Source organism: Corylus avellana, chromosome ca6 (genome assembly GCF_901000735.1).
Source record: "Corylus avellana chromosome ca6, CavTom2PMs-1.0".
Lineage (NCBI taxonomy): Eukaryota > Viridiplantae > Streptophyta > Magnoliopsida > Fagales > Betulaceae > Corylus > Corylus avellana.
The window spans coordinates 27,474,386-27,489,886 of NC_081546.1; the positions used below are offsets into that span (position 1 = coordinate 27,474,386).

Below are 15,501 nucleotides of genomic sequence, written 5' to 3' on the forward strand. Positions count from 1 at the left end.
ATGATTAAAAAAGTTGGTAGTGTAAAAGAGAAGTAGACAAGACAAAGGGAATTGCTTCCAGCAAGAGAAGAGAATTTTAGTCCTATGATGGTGACGCATGGTAATTCCAAATGATCTTGGTCTCTTTTTTGGCTCATGAATTACACGACCATGGGTATAACTACATTTTCTTCTATTACTTCAACAATAATATTTCTTTCTATGTAATCTTTCAGAAAAGTAAAACGACAGAATATTCCAGAGTGTCCTTTACGATATGTTGGTTTTTAATTATTGCTTAGAAAAAGAAGAAGAAAATAATTAGTTTTTAATTATTGTTTATGTGATTCTTAAATTCAGAATCACAATTTAGAGTGCTAATTAGGGTCTGCATTTAAATACTTTGATATTTTTTTTAATGATCAAGAAAAGGGTCAGCTACATTTGCACCGTTGTCGCTCTAAATAAATTAGTTAAGTTATAATTATTTTTTAAAAAAAAATCACTTATAAACCTTTGTCTCACTCAGTAGAAAATCAATATATCACTTGATGAGAAATGCTAGACATACTTCCACTCATACACTTTTTGATGTGGTTGTAAAAATTATCATTAGATTTTGGATGGATCACTATTAAATTTTGTATTCAATGATGAGAGTATAGGTGTGGGTGTGTCATGTGTATAGTATTTTTCGTGACTTGACATTTACAAACACCTTTAAAATTTACTCACTCAATATGAAAAATCTACTCTGCGAATAAAAGACCAACGTTATGAGTACTTACTCTCCACACCTATTTATTACATTCATTTCATACTGGTTGACGTGACGTGTTTTAAGTGACTTTTTTTAATAGCTAACTTGAAAAAATAACCACTTAAAATACGTCAAAATAAATATGAAAAATAGTTTTTTCTCTTACTTTAGGTGGGTGTCACATTTCTTTTGAGACCTCAACATAATTGCTTGTTTTCTTGATCCATTTATATGAATCAAATCCACAGTTTCTAAAATCTGTCCTGGTCACTTTTCAAGGCAATTGCATATATATATGGATTGTCATAAAAGCAACCATTGGATGAAGATCTAATTGTGATAGATGCTCTTAAAGTCAATTGCATATCAAGGATGGTGTTTCAATGCAATTTAAGTGATGCTTTTGCGATTCATAATGAGACACGTTTTTAACATATATTAAGGATGTTGATACGATTTTTCAATCCCTTAAAGGAGAAATGACAAGGAATTATGACCTCAAAAAAAAAAAAAAAATGGTGACATTTCCATGAATTTTCTTCTTAGTTGATGTCACGTATTATTGGACACTTTTACTTCTTTCATACCATATATAAAAGGGATCTACAAGATTTTAAGATACTTCAACCCTAAGACAAAATTTTATTTTATGCTTAAATATGTTACGAGTGTTATAGTTTTTATTATAAACTAATGTGTCAGTTTATGTAACACCTATTATGTCAGTCAGTCACTAAATAATTAAAGGGAAAATAACACATTACCCTTTCAAAGTTTGAGGCGATTTTCAATTCGACCTCCAATATTTCAATTTTTGCAATGAACCCCCCCAAACTTGCAATTCTTTTTTTTTTTTTTTTCAATTCGACCAATGTTATCCCAAAATTCTCATATTACCCCTAATTTTTTATTTTATTTTATTTTTTTATAAAAAAATTTTTAAAAAAATTCGGGGCCATTTTTGCACCCCCAAATTTTCCCTCTCTTTATATATATATATATATATAAAATAAAAAATAATAATAAAAAAAAATTAGGGGCAATATGAGAATTTTGGGATAACATTGGTCGAATTAAAAAAAATTTGCAAGTTTGGGGGGATACATTGCAAAAATTGAAACATTGAATGTCGAATTGAAAATCGCCCCAAACTTTGAAGGGGTAAAGTGTTATTTTCCCATAATTAAATTTCTTTGTCAAATTGTGTTGTCTAATTTTTCACTCACATTAGCCACAAGACACTTTTCTGCACTTACCACGTGAGTTTATAAACAGATTGTAGTAAAAACTATATTACATAATCCTATTATTTTCCATGAATCCCTCCATAGATGAGTGAAACACCAATTCTATATATGATATCTTTAGAATTTATTAAAATAATAAATCTGAATTATAATATTTTGAAAACTATTTAGTAAGGTCAAACCACCAGATAGTGATGTTTTTATATTTTTAATAAAACACTTTGTCATCTTAATTATGCTTATACCATACTACAAATAATGGTGAAAATGATAGGCTTATAAATAAAAACACCTATTCCACCTTAAGGTTTAGGAGCATTTGCGCCTAAAAATAGACATATTAATGAAATAAACTGTGTTTGTCCTTTGTCACTAATGTTAAGCTATGTTGTGTCTTGCAATTACATGCCAAATATAAAGAAGTCTCTAAGAAGTAGATCAATCGGCTGAGCGAAGATTACTAGTTTGAACCCTCCTCTTCACTCTTGTGCAGACATGTCAATATATATATATATATATATATATATATATATAAGAAAAATTAGGATTGGACTAGTTTACCACACTTTTTAATTAAATAAAGATGTTCTTGGAAGGGGTGTGCAAAAGAAATTTGCTAATTGAGTTGTCCTATCCATTAGTTAGTTGTGATTAAAGGAAACTTATCCAATACATTTCTTTTTCCACCAAGTTTTCCTTCCAATTTTCACATAAGTTCTTAAAACATGCAATTATCACCTATAATTTTAATAGGATTAATAGAATATGTGATTATCACATTTATTTTTTTTTAAAAAAAAAAAATAATGAGAGAATCACGTGTTCTAGATACATGTAATAGATTTTGTTAAGAAAAATTCTTCAAATCCAATTTTTAGGGACAATTTTTATTTTTTATTTTTTATTTTATTTTATTTTATTTTTTTTAAGGTTTCTTTATACGTACTTGTTTAATAAAGATTTCATGGTAATGCTGCAAAGAGTTTACTGAATCTTTTTAAATGTGATGTAACTTTTAAAATCACCCACCTATCAAAATTAAAAACTAATCATCTTAAATTCATTAACATATTACATTTAAAAAGACTTAAATAAGCCTTTAATTCTCTTTATAACGTTATTAAAGATTTCGAGACTCACCTAACCTTCCCCCACAAGTCCCATCAATTCAAGGGATTTTATGGAAGCAGTACTAGCAACTTTCCCCACAAGTTCAATCAATTCTCTTATAAATGCCATTACTACATTTAATTATTTAGTAATAAGCTTAATACAACTTTCTTAAAATGCCTTGAACTTAAGCCGCAACGTTCTTGTAAGAATAAATGTTGCAGATTTGTACTGTTCTATTTATTATTACAAGCAAATATGCTCCATTAAATCTTCATTAACATCCAAATCATATATCATCCCTCTAATCAATTAAACAAAAGATGGGTTTATAAAATTGTAATAAAAGTGTAGTTGAATATGTTATTATTATTGTATTAATGAACATTAAAAATTCCTAGATATTGGTATTCTTTAAGAAATAAAAATGATTAAGATTTAAATAAATCTCCAAGAAAAATAAGCCACATTGATTGATATAATAATAAGAGATTAATAGAATTAGGTGGCGCGAAAACAACGTCCTGGTGCCTTGACTGCCTTCCCTCCCTCCCAAAGTCCCAACTGAATCAAACCGTTTTTTATTTTTCCTTTTTTCTTTAATTTCTTTAATTTACTTTTGTATTTCTTCTTTAAACTCATCGCCTACAGCCTACAGGCTACATGCCTTCTCGCTCTCCGCTTCCCCAAAATAATTAAATATATAAATAAAAGTAGAATATTCTACTCTCCGCCGGCGCCGGCAAGTCGACTTTCTGTCCAAACCTCGCAACTCCTCCCAGACCTCGGCGCGTCGTTTCAATCCAAATTTGGAAGAGATCGAAGCTTTGAGAAATTATTGGTAAATTTAGGGTTTTTGATGTGGGTTTGCGTTTTTTGGATGATTTGCTTTGAGAGCGTTTCGGAGCTTTTTCTGATTGGAGATAAATTTGGCATTGGCAATCGATAAAGGTGAGAAATTTTTTTTTTTTGAATTCGTTTATTTTGATTTCTAGTGATGAAGATCATAAATTTGAACGAAAATGGATTAACTAAATTAATTATCGATCTGATTTTGTCGGTGTTATTTCAATTTTTTCGATATTCTTTTTGGAACTTATTTCGGATTGAATGAAAATGATTCAAGTTTATACTTGATGAATAAAAACAAAACAGAATCGAATTTGTTGCTATTTTAGGAACATTTCTGAAACTTTACGAGAGAGAATCAGTGACCCCCCTGTCTCTCTGTAGAATTTCTGAGACTTTACAGAGAGAGAGAGAGTACAAGAGCAGTCGAACATTGAGCATGTCTTCAATACCAGAGACACAACCTGTCAAGCATATCCACCGTCTCAAAATTCAAAAACCTCGTTTACGTGTCTTTCATCGATTTCCGGTCCTAAATCTTGCAGATTAATCCGATATGGTCAAAACGGAAATTATTATTTTTTTGGTTTTAATCAAATCTTTCAGACTTTCACCGAGCAAATAATGATGTCTCGTTAATAATTTTTAATGCTAGTTTTTTGTTGCTGTTGGTTTGTTAAATTTTTAATTGCAATTTCTGTTCAGTGCTCGCAATGTAAATTCATGGGGATGGTGATCTCCCTTGCACGTGGAGCTCCTTGTCTCTTTCCATTTCCCTAAGAACATTAGCACTTGCTGGCTTCAAATTCAAAACTTCTATTCTCCCAATCAAAGAATACAAACAAAAATACATCATTCACGGAGTTTCTTACTATTTTATTCTATTTCTTGGAAAAAAAAAATCGATTTTTTTTTTTTTTTTGAAAACCCAGTAATAGTTATTAGTAGTAAAGTAATTGTGTAATTCATCTCTGGAGTCACAGTTGATCCCAAGATAATTGGGTGTTTCTTCTTAAGAAAGTATGAGAGAGAAAGTTGTGTGCTTTTGTTTTTGATTTTTGGTTTTTGAGTGCAAGTTTTAAAAATCACTTTCATTGAATTGATATGGGGTGTATAGTGTTGTTGTGTTGTGAGTGAAGCCCCATTTCCAGCCCAGCCGACCATGGCACTCCCGTGAGAGGGACAAAAGGCAAAATATATATTAATAGTAAAAGAATCACCACCCTTATCCTGCGCACCCTTCCTTCTCTTATCCTACACCTACCACTACCCCTGTTCACTCCCTGGTCTCCTCACTTTCCGAAGGGGACCCTCCCTTGCAATGCAAACCTCTCATGATAACCGTCAAGGGCACGTTGTGGCACTCTCCACAAATTTCTGACCCCATTTGTACCTGATGTTATTTTCTCACTCTCTAACCGCTTTTTTACGCCCTGATCTGCTTGGATTTGGGCTTATTTTGATGAAAACACAAGACCCATTTGCGTTTATTAGCTGTGATTCTCGTATTCATTCTCAGTCAGATCTGGGTCTCTGTAAAGATGTATGCTTTCCAGTTCTCTTTTTTTCTTTTTTCTCTTATATGGGTTTGTTATTCTTTGCTTTAGTATCTTTCTTACTTTTGGTTGTGTATTTGTGGCAGATTTATTGCAGAGAAAAGGATCTTTCTTTTTGAGGAGATGGTGTTATTCCTTTGAATTTTGGGGTGTACATGAATGCCAAGGCTGTCAAATGTGCTTTAGCTATGTGAAAAATTGTGTCAATGTGGTCTAATTTATGTAGTGTGGATGGATGTATGTGAGTCAGAGCAAGCATTGCGGAAGCACACGGCGGTGGTGAGCCCAAGACCACCGTTGGTTCCGGCGGAAAAGAACAATGCAGTCACCACCCGGCGCCCTCGGACGAGGGAAGTTAGTTCTAGGTACAAGTCACCTGCTCCGGCAACGCCTGCCAGTCCCCGGCGTTTCCCTTCTCCAAACGTCACAAGAACAGTTCCTATATCTTCCCATTTGGTACCTAAGAGAGCCCAGTCTGCTGAGAGGAAGCGGCCCTCCACACCCCCTTCTCCATCATCTAGGCCGTCTACACCAGTCCATGATTCAGCTGCCGATATACAATTGTCATCCAGAAGGATAGGGAATGGTCGGTCACCGGAGAGCTTATGGCCTTCCACAATGCGTAGTTTGAGTGTTTCATTTCAATCTGATAGCATATCAATTCCTATCAGCAAGAAGGAGAAACCAGTAAGTACTCCATCAGACCGCACTCTACGGCCGTCATCGAATGTGGCGCACAAGCACGTGGAAACACCTACCGTTCCAAGAAAACCCACGCCAGAGAGGAAGAGGAGTCCTCTTAAAGGAAAGAATGCGCCTGATCAGTCTGAGAATTCTAGGCCAGTTGATGGTTTACATATCCGAGTGATGGATCAGCATCGATGGCCAAGTAGAATTGGTGGGAATTTATCTTCCAATGCAATGACTAAGAGCGTGGATCTCGGTGACAGGGCAGTCAAGGCTTTCAGTAACCCAGTTCCGGGAATTGGGTTATCTTCGATGAGGAGAATGGTTGCATCTGATGGTATGGGAAAACTTTTACCAAAGTCTGCTAGTGATGCTGCGCGGCTATTATCGCTTGATGGAAGTTCTAGAGTAGGATTTGAGGCAAATTCAATTGATGATAATACACTTCGGGTACTTGGACCTCACAAGTCTGTTTCTACAAGTTTATCAGATAGAACTACATTAATAACACCTGTAGTTAGATCTCAATCTTTGCCTACTCCTATTGCACGGCGACCATCACCTAGTAGGAACTTAGTGGTGTCATCTTCTTTTGGTAAAGGTGTCAGTCCATCTCGGACAAGACCTTCAACTCCTCCTTCTCGGGGGATTAGTCCATCTAGGAATCGCCTTGCCAATTCTTCTGGTCAATCCCATACTACTACTTCTGTGCTCAGTTTTATTGCGGATGTTAAAAAAGGAAAAAAGAGTGCAAGCTACGTAGAAGATGCTCATCAGCTGCGGCTGCTACACAATAGATATTTGCAATGGCGATTTGCAAATGCCCGGGCAGGGGCTGTACTTTATATTCAGAAAGTAACAACAGAGGTAGGATTTTGATCTTTGTGTTATTAGCAAACTCTTTAATAATGTTTTCTTGTTCTATTTTACAGAATCATGTTTTCAGTAAAAATAATCCCAATGACTTGTAAACACACACACGCCCTTGTGAAAACGCACATTTGCTTCAGATTCTCTTGTTCATTGATTGGCAGTCCCTAACCATTAGTTTTGTTTTTATGTTGCAACGGAGTATTTTTGTATGATTTACACATTAGTGTTATAGAAGGTTAGAAAATAAAGAAAAACAAAATTGCTGTGATAGTTTAAGCGGTTTAGTCTTCTACAGAAGACTAGAGTACTTTCTGAGGGTTTTATAAGAAATGTTTTAGTTATCACAAAGTGAAGTTAACATTTGTAGTGCCACTGTGCCATACTTGTCTAGTTGTCTTTACTTGTTAAGCATTGATGTTTGGATTAAAACATAATTTTATTTTACGTTATATGTTTGATCTAAACTCTACCTGATGGTGCAGAGAACTTTATTTAACGTTTGGAACGCTACACTAGAACTGTGGGATTCAGTGATCAGGAAACGGATCAATCTCCAACAGCTGAAGCTAGAGCTTAAGCTGAACTCAGTTTTGAATGATCAAGTACTGCCTCTTGTTCTCTTTGATTTTATTATTTCATTAACAACTTCTATTTAATCGAATTAATCACTGTTTTCTTTTTGTCCAGAATATATATTTTTTCAGTTCCTATGATAGCTAAAAGTTAAAATGATTTTCTTTTCAAAAAACGCAACTCTATGAAGCCTATACACGAAAAATATTTATAACCATCCTGTGGAAAGCCTTAATACATTGACGGGACTCCAGGAAGAGTAAGACTGGAGTATGTGGCTCTGTCAAGGGATAGCGCTAACATGCATATCTAGCACTTTCCTGTGAAAGGCCTTACTAAGGTTTCAGGCTTACCTCTTGTGGTAAGAGGTCATATGTGGCATTGAGTGCTAAATTTGTGCAGTTTTGGAGAAATATAGTTTTGTGTTGCTGACGAAATTCTGCTTAAACCATCATCTAGTCGGTGCACTATGCAAATGGGATGCCTTAGATGAAATTAGTTTCTGCCCTGTCAATTTACAATGTTTTAGAGTCCTGAGCTGGTCTTGTTTTTCCAGCATTACAGAACTAATTTAGACAGCAACCCATCTGTTCAAGAAGTGGAGGAAATTGTTGATGCCAAAGGCCAAAACAATTGTCTTGATACTATATTTCAAGTCATGTTCTGTCCAGCAACATATAAGATAGTTCCGTTGCACTGAGAAAGTTGTTCATGTAAAATGTAATTTCCAGTGATACCTTGCTTAGCTTAGAAGCTTTCAAGTTCTTTGAACTTGTGGTTCTATTTTCATGTCCTATTTATGTCTGAATGTAGTTTGTTACTTATCTATTATGTCTATTATTAAGTGATGCCTTTTCTAAGTGCTTGCATGTATGATTAATGGTTCAGATGGCCTACCTTGACAATTGGGCTTTACTTGAAAGCGATCATATTGATTCTTTATCTGGGGCTGTAGAAGATTTAGAGGCAAGCACTCTCCGACTTCCGGTAACTGCAGGGGCACGGGTATGTTAGGTTCTAGAAATTAATTGGGTTTGGTTTCCGGTAAGACAACTCTTTTCCCTCATTTTTACATTTGTACTTTTACAGGCAGATATTGAATCTTTGAAAGCTGCTATTTGCTCAGCAGTTGATGTGATGCAAGCAATGGGATCATCTATATGCTCTTTGCTCTCAAGGGTGAGATTTGTGTTGATATGGTTTTTTGCTGCTTATATTGTAATGCATGTGCAATGCATAACATAAATTTAGCTTTCCCCCACTTCTTTGTCGCTCAACAAGTCTCTTTGGGTAACAGTGCTCTAATAAGGGGAAGAAAGTCGATGGATAAGATTTTCATTTGCTTGCCATCTTTATTCCTTTTTATGCACGTCTACTTCCATTTGAGCCTTTTCATTATCACTTTTGAGTTTTAGGACCGTGCTGCTCCATTTTTTCCCTCTCCACTTTTTAGAAAGATTTATTAGATCTACCTCAACAGCATTTCCCTCTTTCACCACTTGAGCCAACTCCCAAGTGGCGAGGCCTTTGTTACTGTAGGGGGTACACAAAGTCCAAACTATTACCGTCAAGATGTGTTCATCCAGTGCTTAATTCTTGATGCTGAATGCTACCTTTTATATTGGTGTGTTCTAGGTGGAGGGCATGAACAGTCTGGTTTATGAACTTGCTGTCGTGGCAGCACAGGAGAAAGCCACGCTTGATGAATGTGAAGCACTACTTGCTTCAATGGCAGCTATGCAGGTGAGATAATGATATATGATTGCATGTTTAAAAATGCAAATCTTCTTGCTTGGGCCCATAATATCTTCTGGGTGTCTTGTTGATGAAAAGAATATAAGGAGGCAATTATTGCCACTACTTCACATTTTCATTAGTATTAGTGCTTCAATTTCAATGTTTTTTAAGTTGAAACCTTATGCTTCAGGGCTCTCAAAAATCAGCAAGTAGTGTTGTAAGCCCTCATTCTGAAGTCACAAAACAAAGGATTCAGATAACGTTAAATAATTATTTTGAAAACAATACTGATCACTCGTCTCACGGGATGGATAGCTTTCTTATGAACTTATTTTACCTTCTTTCATAGCAGTCTATTTTTCTTCTCAATGATCTCTTGCTACATTTTACTTCTATTTGCTTTTGTTAAGTCCTTACATCTTTGGGGGGAAATCTTACATGGTGATCTAAAAGTATCCATTTCCTAGCATTATTGTACGTGGCACATTCACCAAAAAAAAAAAAAAGATAATGCTAAGAGATGAACACTTGAGAATGCTAAGTAGCATTTCTCGATTTGAAATTTTCAGAACATATTATCTTCTCAGAAGTGGTGGATCAGGTTTCTCTGGTCCTTTTGACACTGGTTTTGTAAGTGCAATTGCAGTGCCATTAGTATTTTGTCATGTAGCAATTGAAGAAGTCCCAAACATGCGAATGTCTTCTATCAAATTGGCTGGCATAGATTGTCTTCTATTGCCATGGCTTAGTAGGAAGTTCATCCCTCTGGAAATTTCATTCTGAACCCACTATGACTCGTAATAGAGCTTGTAACTTGAATTAATACTAGTGTTTTTCAAATACACGTTGTCCTTGTTCCTCAACATTGCATGCAAAGCAGAATTTCTGAGCACTTTTGGCTTGAAGCAGGTTGAGGAATACAGCCTTAGGACCCATCTCATACAAATGGAACAAGATTGGGAGAAGGGTAAGCTGATCTTGGCAATCAAGACACCTCCTTGACCCTGACCGCCGCTAAGCTAACAACTTACCGCCTTGTCTCTTCCGCAGATACGACTTACCGCCTTGTCTGCCTTGGTTCATTGCGAATGTATATTTATTTTTTATTTTTATTTTCTTTTTTAATCTTCGATGAGAATTTTTATTGCGTTTTATCTCTTTTTTTCTTTTTTCTTTTTATTTTCTTTCCACTACAAAAGAGCTATTGGCTCCATCCTTCCACTTGTAATTTTTGTATTATGCAAATGAAAAGAAAATGCAAAGGAAGCAAAAAAAGATTGAAATTAAATGTAGAAGTAGAGTTAAAAGGGGGGAAGATTAGCAAAGAAATTGTTTTAGAAGCAAATATCTTTTTGTTTATTAATGGATGCAGGTTTACACATTTCAAATTTTGATAAGCCTTGGCCCTAATGTATTATAACATTCACAATGGCGTTGCACATCTAAGTATTCGTGAACTGCAAAATTGGTATTATGATAGTAGAGAAATAATGACATGTAGGATGTGGCTTCTGGTTCTAAGCTCTTGTAATTAGCTGCTCATATTGTATAGGACCTACTTGTCCGAATAGGTGGCCTTGCACTGCGGACTGCCTGATATCTACTTGGACAGGTGGGTTCTATCATAATCCTCTCTTCACATATATTGTATGCAATACATATAACTTATTGCACCTGATCCAAATTCCATTTTCATAATCTTGGGCCTTCATTGCCCCCAAGGCTTTTCATCACCCAGTGAAATTGGTAGGGATGGACCTGGCAAATACTCGATGCCTAAGAGAGCTCAAAGTTCCATCTCAGATCTCCATGTGCATGGCTTAACTAGTAATTTCATAACCACCTTTGCTAATTTTACCAGTCATTTTCACTTCATGAGCTCAATAACCATCAAGCCTTACTATATTGAACTAATAAATGAATCACGCCCCATTTCCTCTACTGAATGCTCAGGCCATCATAATTTAATCATAAGCATAAACTTATGAGATTGTGGACAGTGGTTATATGCTATTATTCATTTAATATATATATATATATATATATATATATATATATATATAGCCATCACTAAAAATACATAATATTTTTTATATTTAGTTTTTAATTATTTTTTATTGTAAGTGACACATAGCATAATATGATTGGTACTAATATAACACATTATCAAATTCTGTCAACTTTTTTAATGATAGTGACTTTTTTTTTTTGTGTGCGCTTATTCTAGGTAGTGTTTAGTCACTTTTTAAACTTTGGAGAGCTAATTGTCAAAATTCCAAACTATAACGACTAATTTAGCATTTTTTTTTCCTAAATTTTAATCTTCACATTTAGCAAATGGTAACCATAATAAGAAATCTCATGTGAAGTGAATCACCGGAGGCAAGCCGAACCCAGTAATAACTATGAAGTCGATATAATGAATTAACATTTTAACTTAGAAAAATTTCCCATTAGAAAGAAAAAAGAAAAGATAACCACCAGAGGAAAGCCGAGCCCCGTAAGTATTGAGTCAGATATAAGGAATTAATATTTGAAATTAGCAAAATTTCCCGTTAGAAGAGAAAAGGAAAAGGAAAAAACCGGCAAGAGTTTCCCGCTCTAATCTGTTTGAGACTCTCGATATACGAAAACTATCAAACACATTCCGAAGCCCACAGACAGATAATGATTAGCAGAAGCATAGCGACGGCCTGTAGTGCAGCACCACGCGGCCGCAACTTCTTCCTGGACCTCCTGAACAAGGCCACCACTCTCTCCCACCTCTCGCAAACCCACGCCCAGATCACCCTCCACGGCCTCCACCACGACCTCGCCACTCTTACTAAGCTCACCCACAAGCTCTCCGACTTTAAGGCCATCCACCACGCGCGCCACCTCTTTCTCTCCACCCCCAAGCCCGACCTTTTCCTCTTCAATGTCCTCATCAAAGGCTTCGTCACCAACGATTTGCCTTTGTCTGCCATTTCGCTCTATACCCATTTGAGAACAGGGACTAGTCTTAAGCCTGATAAGTATACTTATTCATTCGTGGTATCGGCCGCCTCGGATTTTAAGTCCGACAGGTTGGGGATTATATTGCACGCAAATGCGATTGTTGATGGGTTGGGATTCAATCTGTTTGTTGGGTCCGCGGTGGTTGACTTTTACTTCAAGTTTTCACGGGTTGAGATGGCGAGGAAGGTGTTCGATTTAATGCCTGAGAAGGATACGGTTCTGTGGAATACGATGGTATCTGGGTTGGTGAGAAATTGTTATTTCGGAGATTCCATAGGGTTTTTTGGGGATATGGTTAAGGGAGGTGTGGAATTGGATTCGACGACTGTGGCGACTGTGCTTCCAGCTGCAGCGGAGTTGCAGGAGTTGGAAGTGGGGATGGGGATTCAGTGCTTGGCTTTGAAAGTTGGGTTTGAACGTGATGTGTTTGTGATTACGGGTTTGGTTTCATTGTATTCAAAATGTGGGGATATTGACAAGGTGAAGTGGTTGTTTGGGCAGATTGGTCAGCCGGATTTGATATCCTATAATGCAATGATTTCTGGGTACACTTGCAATGGCGAGACTGAATCTTCAGTGATGCTATTTGGGGAACTGCTTGCTTCTGGGCAGAAAGCCAATTCGAGCACATTGGTGGGGTTGATTCCTGTATTTTCACCCTTCGGGCATCTGCAGCTCACTCACTGTATTCATGGTTTCGGTATTAAATCTGGCGTTGTTTCACATGCTTCTGTTTCAACTGCATTAACTACTGTTTATAGCAGAGTAAATGAAATTGAATTCGCACGGCAGCTTTTTGATGAAACTCCAGAGAAAAGTTTGGCATCTTGGAATGCTATGATATCTGGTTATACCAAAAATGGATTAACGGAGATGGCAATTTCTCTTTTCCGGGATATGATGCTCGAATTTCGCCCAAATCCTGTTACAGTTACAAGTATTCTTTCCGCTTGTGCTCAGCTTGGAGCTTTAAGTCTTGGAAAATGGGTCCATGGCTTGATTAAAAGCGAGAATCTCGAGTCTAACGTATATGTCTCAACTGCTCTAATTGACATGTATGCAAAGTGTGGGAGCATTGTGGAGGCTCAGCGATTATTTGACTTGGTGAAGGATAAAAATGTGGTAACTTGGAACGCCATGATTTTTGGTTATGGCCTCCATGGGCATGGGAATGAAGCGCTAAAGCTCTTTAATGAGATGTTGCATTCTGGAGTTTCCCCAACTGGGGTTACTTTTCTTTCTGTCTTGTATGCTTGTAGTCATGCTGGCTTGGTGAGGAAAGGAAACGACATATTCCATTCTATGGTCCATGATTATGGGGTTCAACCATTACCTGAGCATTATGCCTGCATGGTTGACATCCTTGGCCGAGCTGGACGATTAAATGAGGCCTTGAAATTTATAGAGAAAATGCCGATTGAGCCAGGTCCTGCAATCTGGGGTGCCTTACTTGGTGCTTGCATGATTCACAAAGACACAAACCTAGCCCGTGTGGCTTCCGAAAGACTATTTGAATTGGAACCAGAAAATGTTGGATATCATGTCTTACTCTCTAATATTTACTCGGCTGACAGGAGTTTTCTAAAGGCTGCTTCAGTACGACAAGTAGTCAAGAAAAGAAAGTTGGCAAAGACTCCTGGGTGCACTCTAATTGAGGTTGGTGAGACACCCCATGTCTTTACATCTGGTGATCGGTCCCATCCTCAAGCAACGGCAATCTACAAAATGCTAGAGAAGTTGACTGGAAAGATGAGGGAGGCTGGATTTCAATCACAGACTGTCACTGCTTTGCATGATGTGGAGGAGGAAGAGAAGGAGCTAATGGTTAACGTTCACAGTGAGAAGTTGGCCATTGCCTTTGGCCTTATCGCTACTGAACCTGGAACTGAAATCAGAATTATTAAGAATCTCCGGGTTTGTTTAGATTGCCATAATGCAACTAAATTTATATCCAAGGTTACAGGGAGAATTATTGTGGTTAGAGATGCTAATAGATTTCATCATTTTAAAGATGGCATCTGTTCTTGTGGAGACTATTGGTGAAAATTTTGTTTTTTACAGTGGTCAAGGTATGTAAGACCGAACAAGCATCTACCTTTCCAGTTTCATACGGTAAAAGAAACTAGACCTCATCGTAAGATGCATCATCATGGCATCTCACACCCAGTTGTTCACTAGGATACTCAAACAATTCTAGCGAAAAATAGAAGAATTTAGTTATTACTCATGCTCTAATATGGAAAGTGACAACAGCATATAAGTAATCATTCGTGTAATTTCCTTACGCCAAAGCATGAGGAAGACTAATTTCACTCCAAGCCAACACTTCTCCTTAATTGGCAAGCTCTTTCAGCTTTATGTTTTTTATCCACTAATTTGGATTCATCTGGGTTTTAATATGAATCTTAAGCCACCATTTTTTCTTTGTATAAATTTGAAGCTACATCAGGATATTGCTATATTGATCAGGTTAATTGTTCTTATCATGCTTTTTGCTCCATTATTTTCGTTGTAGAAATATTTTGATTTCATTTCATGGAGAATTTGGGAAATAATAGTTCTATAAGAACACCTGACTATTTTCATGCTTATTGCATGTTCTTTATGTGTATATACTCGTGTTCATTATAATTTTATTCTGCCAGACCCAAAATTAGGGAGTCAGTTTCTCTACTAGTCAATCTGCAATATTCTCTCTTTTCTGTGAATTATTTTTGGAATAATTGAATACGCTAAAAAGTTGAGTGATAATTTTTTTTTCTTAAAAAAAAAATTGTTTTACACGGTTTCTGATTATTATATCCTTATCTTTGTGAACAGATCAAACCCCGAATTCATTTATTTTTCTAGTATACAATCGTGTTGGAATATCATAATAATGGTTAGAAGATTGTGACTTGATGGATTTTTTAGTCCTGTTGGGCTTCAGTGTATTCAAAACCTTCTGATGATATGTTGATTTTTGTGTGTTAAAGGAATTTGTTTTTCTTTCAAATTGAAATAGGTTAAATCCTCTTAATATCTTGCAGGAAATATAGGTGATGTTTTAAGATGTTAGATGGTTCTGCACATGTCAAACTGTTGTGCGATCTTTTCCTTAGATGTGCATGTGTTGTATTTTCGTAAGGAGATA

General features: G+C 36.2%; 2 protein-coding genes across 3 annotated transcripts; both read left to right on the forward strand.

Moving 5' to 3' along the window:
* Window positions 1-3,643: 3,643 nt before the first annotated feature.
* Window positions 3,644-10,716, forward strand: LOC132184108 (AUGMIN subunit 8-like). Of its 2 annotated transcripts, none has more exons than XM_059597607.1 (7): window positions 3,644-4,047; window positions 5,588-7,055; window positions 7,544-7,663; window positions 8,523-8,639; window positions 8,724-8,813; window positions 9,270-9,377; window positions 10,281-10,716. In XM_059597607.1, exons 2-7 carry the CDS (start codon window positions 5,733-5,735, stop codon window positions 10,371-10,373), a joined length of 1,851 nt encoding a protein of 616 aa, XP_059453590.1. In that variant the 5' UTR covers window positions 3,644-4,047; window positions 5,588-5,732; the 3' UTR covers window positions 10,374-10,716. The 2 variants fall into 2 exon arrangements, with proteins under 2 accessions (XP_059453590.1, XP_059453591.1); XM_059597608.1 differs by lacking the exon at window positions 3,644-4,047 and adding an exon at window positions 5,089-5,488.
* A 1,233-nt stretch (window positions 10,717-11,949) lies between these two features.
* On the forward strand, window positions 11,950-14,849 carry LOC132184107 (pentatricopeptide repeat-containing protein At4g30700). Its single transcript, XM_059597606.1, has one exon. The coding sequence runs from the start codon at window positions 12,039-12,041 to the stop codon at window positions 14,409-14,411; it is 2,373 nt and encodes a 790-aa protein (XP_059453589.1). The 5' UTR covers window positions 11,950-12,038; the 3' UTR covers window positions 14,412-14,849.
* The last annotated feature ends 652 nt before the right edge of the window (window positions 14,850-15,501 follow it).

Coding starts and splice junctions, on each gene's coding strand:
- LOC132184108 (XM_059597607.1), top strand. CDS start 5,733: ATGGATGTATGTGAGTCAGAGCAAGCATTGCGGAAGCACACGGCGGTG. Junction 7,056..7,543: donor TTCAGAAAGTAACAACAGAG/GTAGGATTTTGA, acceptor CTGATGGTGCAG/AGAACTTTATTTAACGTTTG. Junction 8,814..9,269: donor TATGCTCTTTGCTCTCAAGG/GTGAGATTTGTG, acceptor GGTGTGTTCTAG/GTGGAGGGCATGAACAGTCT.
- LOC132184107 (XM_059597606.1), top strand. CDS start 12,039: ATGATTAGCAGAAGCATAGCGACGGCCTGTAGTGCAGCACCACGCGGC.